The sequence below is a fragment of the Phytophthora parasitica genome, assembly GCF_000247585.1.
Source record: "Phytophthora parasitica INRA-310 unplaced genomic scaffold supercont2.2, whole genome shotgun sequence".
In the NCBI taxonomy this organism is placed as follows: domain Eukaryota; phylum Oomycota; class Peronosporomycetes; order Peronosporales; family Peronosporaceae; genus Phytophthora; species Phytophthora nicotianae.
The window spans coordinates 609,209-615,579 of record NW_008648988.1 but is presented as its reverse complement, the minus strand read 5'-3'; the positions used below and the strand labels follow the sequence as shown (position 1 = coordinate 615,579).

The 6,371-nt window shown below is 50.1% G+C and overlaps 3 protein-coding genes across 7 annotated transcripts in view; 2 read left to right on the top strand and 1 right to left on the bottom strand.

The window, feature by feature from the left end:
- The window catches only part of PPTG_02250 (hypothetical protein), a gene marked incomplete at its 5' end in the record, with an annotated part of 3,714 nt that extends 1,907 nt beyond the window's left edge, over positions 1 to 1,807 (top strand). Inside the window, 10 exons of the mRNA XM_008893294.1 lie at positions 61 to 163; positions 227 to 380; positions 455 to 520; positions 595 to 696; positions 757 to 864; positions 933 to 1,000; positions 1,076 to 1,220; positions 1,288 to 1,362; positions 1,432 to 1,563; positions 1,642 to 1,807. Of these exons, the coding sequence (XP_008891542.1) occupies positions 61 to 163; positions 227 to 380; positions 455 to 520; positions 595 to 696; positions 757 to 864; positions 933 to 1,000; positions 1,076 to 1,220; positions 1,288 to 1,362; positions 1,432 to 1,563; positions 1,642 to 1,647 (959 nt within the window). The 3' untranslated portion in view covers positions 1,648 to 1,807. The remainder of the gene's footprint in view (positions 1 to 60; positions 164 to 226; positions 381 to 454; positions 521 to 594; positions 697 to 756; positions 865 to 932; positions 1,001 to 1,075; positions 1,221 to 1,287; positions 1,363 to 1,431; positions 1,564 to 1,641) is intronic.
- A 123-nt stretch (positions 1,808 to 1,930) lies between these two features.
- PPTG_02249 (hypothetical protein) lies at positions 1,931 to 4,167 on the top strand. 4 transcript variants are annotated; one of them, XM_008893293.1, is made up of 3 exons: positions 1,931 to 2,132; positions 2,247 to 2,755; positions 2,820 to 3,913. In XM_008893293.1, exons 2-3 carry the CDS (start codon positions 2,326 to 2,328, stop codon positions 3,785 to 3,787), a joined length of 1,398 nt encoding a protein of 465 aa, XP_008891541.1. In that variant the 5' UTR covers positions 1,931 to 2,132; positions 2,247 to 2,325; the 3' UTR covers positions 3,788 to 3,913. The 4 variants fall into 4 exon arrangements, with proteins under 4 accessions (XP_008891541.1, XP_008891540.1, XP_008891538.1 ...); XM_008893292.1 differs by having other exon boundaries at positions 1,931 to 2,148; XM_008893290.1 differs by having other exon boundaries at positions 1,931 to 2,755; positions 2,820 to 4,167.
- PPTG_02248 lies at positions 2,758 to 6,371 on the bottom strand. Of its 2 annotated transcripts, XM_008893288.1 has the most exons (6): positions 6,134 to 6,371; positions 6,003 to 6,071; positions 4,806 to 5,925; positions 4,234 to 4,732; positions 4,056 to 4,173; positions 2,758 to 3,994 (listed from the first exon to the last, which is right to left on the bottom strand). In XM_008893288.1, the coding sequence occupies exons 1-6, from the start codon at positions 6,350 to 6,352 to the stop codon at positions 3,905 to 3,907; spliced, it is 2,115 nt and encodes a 704-aa protein (XP_008891536.1). In that variant the 5' UTR covers positions 6,353 to 6,371; the 3' UTR covers positions 2,758 to 3,904. The 2 variants fall into 2 exon arrangements, with proteins under 2 accessions (XP_008891536.1, XP_008891537.1); XM_008893289.1 differs by having other exon boundaries at positions 4,806 to 6,071.

The following is a 6,371-nucleotide window of genomic DNA, read 5'->3' as shown; positions in this document are numbered from 1 at the left end:
ACTTACTAAGGGCAATTTACAGGTACTTATTGATAAATACACTGTTTGCCAATTGGGCAGCGGACTACTTCGTCGCTGAGGCGTGCAGCTGGGGCTTCGGCATCCTCTTCGTGCTGCTCTTCTTCGTCGGCAAGGCGCAGAACCGCAAGATTGCGGACAAGTGGTACGGTAATATTTGATGCTGAACTGGAGAGTGGGGCATTGCTAATTGAGGGTAATGTGGCAGGCTGGAGGAAGCGGAACCTGTGTTGCGCACCCAGTTCTCGTACACGGGATCGTCGGTGGAGAACGGCATGGGCCTCCTTGAGGAGAGCCGCAGCAACTTCAAGTACTTCTGCACTGGCCGCCGCTTCTTGACGCGCTTCGTGGCTGACCTGGAGGTATTTGCTGTTTATATGATGACAAGTGCAATAATGGAATTGTGCTGACTGGTGTTGCGCTGTGCGTTGGGCAGCTGAAATCTCGCCACGATCTCATCTCGCGACTCTACCGCATCGTCGTGCCGACGTCGGACTTTTTGGTAAGCACAAATTTTATTGAGAATTTAATTCTACTATGAACGTCTTAGTACTAACACGTGTGTCTAATATGTAGACGATCGATGTTGGTCTCCATGGTGAAGATGTGGACCCGTTCATTCTCGGTATCTGCAAGAAGCTGGGCTTCACCGCTCTGTCCAAGATTTTTCCTGAACTGGTGCGTTTTGTCATTTGTGCGATTGTGGTGGCCATTTCTTATCTTTATTCGAATTTGTAGATTGAAACAGCGAAGCAAGTCCCGGTTAAGGAGGTACCCGAGTCGATGTGGGTTTCTACGGACTGCACTGAGATCCCCAAGGCAGCGCTGACGCACTCCATTCAGGCGGTAATCATCTTCTATCTCAAAGGCGTGGATTTTTTTAATGTATCATCTCACAGTGGGTCTTTTTGTAGTCTCTCAACGAACTGGAAGACTTTCTGGAGTACATCGTGATCACGGACATGAACAAGCAACTGATTATGTGAGTATTTGTGTTGACAAGCTACTGCGGACTCCATGACTGACTGCTCGCTGGTTGGCTGTTGTCATCTTGTAGTGGTATGCCAAGGACGCAGAAGCACGTGTTGAGAGTCCGCTTCAAGCTCCAGGTTGGCTCAAAGAAGCTGGATGTTCCAAAGGCGCTCCAGCTCGTCTTTGCCCTGGTTGACGGTGCAGGAGCCACGATCAAGCTGTCGCCGAATGTACGTCGGATGCTGCTTACTATGTGATTATGATGTGCCGTTAACAATACTGTCTTATCATATGCAGGCTAAGCACAGCGCGATCAAGAGACGCTTGAAGATCAAGCAGGCTGCTGAGGCTCTGGCTTCTGCTCAAGAAGATGTACGTGTTGTAAAGCGCCTTGAGTGAAATATGACGGTGATTAACCGCTAATGCTTCTTATTCTTGCAGAATATCTCCCGCCGCCAGGCAGAGTTGAACGAGAAGAAGCAGAAGGAATACGAGTCGCTGTCGTACGAAGAGCAGCAGAAGATCGACGCGAAGAACGAGAAGAGGGCTACTCGCAAGCGCTTCAACCGCAAGGCACGACTTTGACTTGACAATGACCATTGGTGGTAAACTGTACTGACGACGCTCGTTACTTTACTATTGTGTACTTAGAAATAAGCACATGCTCTTAGGAACGAGCTGCTGGAAGAGGAAGGTTGTACGTGTCAGATCAAGTCCGCGGGTTCAAGTCTATCCTTTTCATTGTATGGCTTTGTTAACGATCCAGCGAGTGCGTAGGCTAGCAGACTGTCAATAGACAACATTTTGGCATCACACAACGGGTGCCTCGTGTGTCTTTCGATTATCTGGGGCTCGTTGTAACTTTGGCGAATCTCATGCAGAATCGCTGGTAGCAGCACGAAGTGCGACTTTCATTTTCAGAAATATCACGTTCGTAGACAATTTTCTCCTTATTTATGAATTTGAGTGGATAGTTCCGAAGAATTATGGTCACTCTTCAAGCAGCTTCAGCACAGCACAGTCTCCGCTACGCTAGAACCTTCGTTCTCTCTTACGCGAGCACCTCCAGACCGCCGCACTGCCAGCACCAGCACACTCTAGCGGTCGTTTGTCTCTCGTTGTCTGTCCCTCTCTTCTTATCTGTAGGTCTAACTTCATGTAAGATAGAACAGCTTCAACCAGGAGAGAAAAGTCGCTCCTGACGGCTTTTCTCTACTGTTTTCTGTCTCTTTTTGCCATATTCTCTCCGTCGGAAGTCTCAAGCATCTGCTTCTACCCAGTCGAAGCCACTGCAAAGTCGTACCGACGCTCTAGAGCCAAAAAGCTCACAAAAACATGGAGCTCAGCTACCCGCTCGTGCGCGTGCCCTTCGAGGGCGCCAGCAAGAGCTTCCGTCTGTACCACAAGCAACTGACGCGCGAGTTGGCACAGGCCGCAGCTCAGATCGAGGCGCTGGACGACGGCGACGGGCAGCACCCAGGCCATCGCATGGACGTCGAGGTGGCTATCAAGAAGCTCGCGGAGCTGGCGGAGAAGCTCCGGGACTTGAAGAAAAGCGCCAAGAATAATGTAATCGAGCAGCAGACTGATCTACAGAGTTGTGCCACGCGCACACGGTACCTTGAGAGCCTTAAAGAGGCAAAGATCGGGGGTGACCCCTCACTATTGTGCCACCAGACGGGGTCGCTCAACGACAGACTTATCGCCGACTTCTTACTGGGTCAAGGATACCTTGAGAGTGCCAAGATCATCGAAGAAACCAAAGGTGGACTGTTTAACAGGATTTATGCATCTTTTAAGCAGAAACTTAGTTTTTACGAACTGTGTAGATGTCGGCCATTTGGTGGATCACGAGCTTCATTCCGAGTGTCAAGCGGTGCTAAAGGACCTGCAGGCTCATCACACAGATAAGGCGATTGCATGGTGCTCGCAGAATGGCTCACGGCTGCGACGACTGCAGTCTTCACTGGAATTTCACCTTCGACTGCAGGATTTCATCGAATTTGTACGCGCTCACAAGCCTTTAGAGGCTGTCCAACATGCACGCACATATTTGACCCCGCTCGCAATGCAGCCAGAGAAGCAGAGTCTTCGTGATGCTGCTATTGGTGAAGTGCAGATCGCTATGGCGACACTGGCGTTCGAGTCGCCCGAAAAATGCGGCATTGAAGCGTACGAGAAGGTCTTTGCAATGGACAGATGGCTGACACTGGAGAAAATGTTTCGCAAAGCATTCAATGACGTCTATGGGATGCACGATCCGCCGTCGCTGTGTATCGCGCTGCACGCCGGACTGTCTACACTGAATACTCGGGCGTGCCATCTCACTCGAGACGCCAATTTGAAGGCGAGACTTGCACAAAGTGGAGCACGAGGCAAGCGACAACGTCGAGAAGGTGAAGAAGCTGGTGATGACAATGGAGACAGCGAAGATGAGAGCGAGGAATGGTTCAAGTCCCTTACTGCATCTGAGAAGGACGACTCTGCTAACAGCAAGAAGCGCAAATATTCGCGTGCGGAGTTACCAGTGCCGATCTGTCCAGCTTGCAGCGAAGTGGGGAGCCAATTATGCACGGGACTGCCGTTCGCGTACCACCCACACTCGAGACTGGTGTGTCGCGTAACGCAAAGTGTCATGGACGAGCACAACCCGCCGCTCGTGCTGCCTAATGGCCGAGTGTACAGCAAGCGGGGCATCGAACTCCTCACACAGCGCAGTTCCGACGGCACGATCAAGTGCGTCGACACCCAAGATGTATTCTCACCCACCGACGTCAAGCCCGTCTACATTCTCTAACACGCCCCAAAGGAAGTTGATATTCGTGTCACTTAATAAAGTCATCACCCAGAAACCTTTGCATTGATCGCTCGCTAAGTACAAAATGCCATCAGATGCGCTTTCCCAGTTGAACATTTACGCCGAAGAAGACTCGACTGTTGGCAACACACGGGGTGCAAAAGCCCCCGAGTGCTGTAAATTTTCTGTTACAGTTTGCATAAAGTCCTGCTCGTAATACATCGTCAGTATGATGCGAGGTAAAACTTCATATCGCCACAAGTCTCACCTGCGCGACTTTCTCGTTGGATTTCTTCACTCCTTCCGCAAGAAGCACGAGGTAAATGGCCTCGTCTACCCTTGAAATGTGATACGTTGTCTTCTGTCTTCGCTCTGAGTGCATAAAACTACACAATATGATCAAAATATTAGCGACGAGTATGATGCAGCTCAAATAGAGAACTTACACAGGGCGAACCGAGTCAAGCGCGGATCGATTATCCATAATGAGACTGACAATGTTCGGCCAGTGGTCAAGCGGAGGTGAAGAGCCTTCCGGATAACAGAAGACTGCTGGCCAACTGCGAAGTCCCCAGAGTTCAGAGAAGTCGTTCTGCTCTTCATTCTCCTCGCGGTCGACTCGCATAAACAGCGCGTGATTCTGCTGATCAATCGACCGACGATGTCCGTTCGCTGGTGACGCGCCTCCTCCTCTGGAAGATGCAGGCGAATGCGTACAACTACTGACACCGGAGGTGTTGGTGGAACCAGCTGAAGCAATAGCCTTTTGCTTTGCTTCTTGTTCCTCTTGATCATCTTGCTTCTCTTGATCTGTACGAGTATAAAGCGCATTGCTCGAGCTTGGACAACGATAGCCGTTCTCATAATAATGTGCGCCCTTGTTCTCTAGCGCTTGCGTCTCAAGAATAAGCATAACTTTAATTACACTTCTATCTCCTCGTTGAGCTGCAGCGTATAAGAATAAAAAAATTGGCGTTAGAGTGATACACCTCGATAAAAGAAAACCATAGCCACTTACCTCGAGATAGCAGGACGTCCATCAATCCGAGGTAAGAAATTCCGAGTGGCGTCTTGATAAAGCGAGATAGCTCCAGTGTCAGGTAGTCCGTCTTCTTCTCGAATGGTTCCAGCCAGCGATGAAAGTAAAGCGAGAACTTGGCCACAAGAGAGCGATAAAACCGCTTAGACCACTGAAACACTGGCAGAGCGAAACCATCGTCTCGTTCCTGTTTCTTCATAGAAGATGCCATCATTTCAGCCGCCACTGGGTTGGTGCTGCCACCAGCAATACCTCCACCATTTGAAACACTCTGCGTTCCAAGAGATGTACCGGCACCACCGCCACTTCCTCCCGTACCAGTTGCTCCACCCAAGATGGCTTGCTCCAGCGTGATAGTTGGCGTAGACGAGTTCGCACCTACCGAGCTGACGTACGGGTCGCCTGGTTTCTGAACGAGTCCACGTCGAATAGGCAATGCAGACGCTAATCCACCTCGTCGGAGGAGGCTGCTGTGTGATAATAGACGTTTGAAGGTGCTGTGAGTCTCCGAGGAAGCTGGGCTAGAACCGTTCAACGATACGCCGGACTGATGACTCTCGAGCAAGGCCATCTCGTCTGCGATATCATAGGAAGTATCACCCATATTAACATATCGTCCACCGCGATACGATACCAACGACTCGGCTAGCGAGGAAGGAACACCTGGAACTCCACCACTGGCATAATGTGACTCCCCGCTTAGACTCGAGTTTAGCATGTGGCCACGGGCAAGCGATGACGAGGACTGGTAACTCGTGTTGGAGTACATCGAGTCCGATGTGATGCCATAGTTATCATCCGATTCATCGAGTAGCAGTCCTTCTTCCTCACCACCAGCACCGAAGTCTACACCATTGCCTTCAAATAGCGGATAGTCTGAAACACTATCGATATGGTCACTCCAAGAGCGCAGTTGAACCTTAAGCCGATGCAGTGCCACGATCGAGCGCGTGAAGTCATACTCTGCCACGCGAACTTCACACTGGATGGCTGCATGCATCGTACTCAGCTCCTCAATGGCTGACTGCTTCATCGTCTCCAGCAACGGGTGGTCGAATGCGTCAAAGCGAAGCAGCAAATTCTCCAGTCGTTTCAGCATCTGAATGATTATTACCAAGAAAACCATTTTTTCAGCTCCAAAATTCAGCAAATTACTCCACAAAAAGCCAATCTTACACTGTGGTAGTCTCGAGGCACAGAGGAAAGTGCCAGTCCACGATAGAATTGTATCATCGGAACACGAAGCTGCGAAAAAATATCCAAGTAAGCTACAATTTGCATAAACCAATAATTGCTACCAAACTCACCGAGAAAAACTCCGCTCCTTGCTCCAGCAACTCAACGTAGTAACTCATGTCTCCACACATTGCAATCTCCATCATAAGCATGGAGTCATTTTCACACTCTTTCTCTCCCTCTCGAATTCCATTCGCCTTCCCATTGCCACTGGGCGTCGGCGTGTGCACTGAAAAGTGTCGACTCTGCCTCGCCACAATGGGTTTCAGCTCGTCTGCCAAGTGATTCATCAGCACGACCAACTTGCCA

What these genes read in the sequence shown, in the direction of transcription:
- PPTG_02249 (XM_008893290.1), top strand. Translation starts at nt 2,326, where the DNA reads ATGGAGCTCAGCTACCCGCTCGTGCGCGTGCCCTTCGAGGGCGCCAGC. An exon ending in GATCATCGAAGAAACCAAAG is followed by an intron (nt 2,756 to 2,819) that starts GTGGACTGTTTA and finishes CGAACTGTGTAG; the next exon opens with ATGTCGGCCATTTGGTGGAT.
- PPTG_02248 (XM_008893288.1), bottom strand. Translation starts at nt 6,352, where the DNA reads ATGAATCACTTGGCAGACGAGCTGAAACCCATTGTGGCGAGGCAGAGT. An exon ending in TGCCTCGAGACTACCACAGT is followed by an intron (nt 5,926 to 6,002) that starts GTAAGATTGGCT and finishes ATAATCATTCAG; the next exon opens with ATGCTGAAACGACTGGAGAA. An exon ending in GGACGTCCTGCTATCTCGAG is followed by an intron (nt 4,733 to 4,805) that starts GTAAGTGGCTAT and finishes TATACGCTGCAG; the next exon opens with CTCAACGAGGAGATAGAAGT.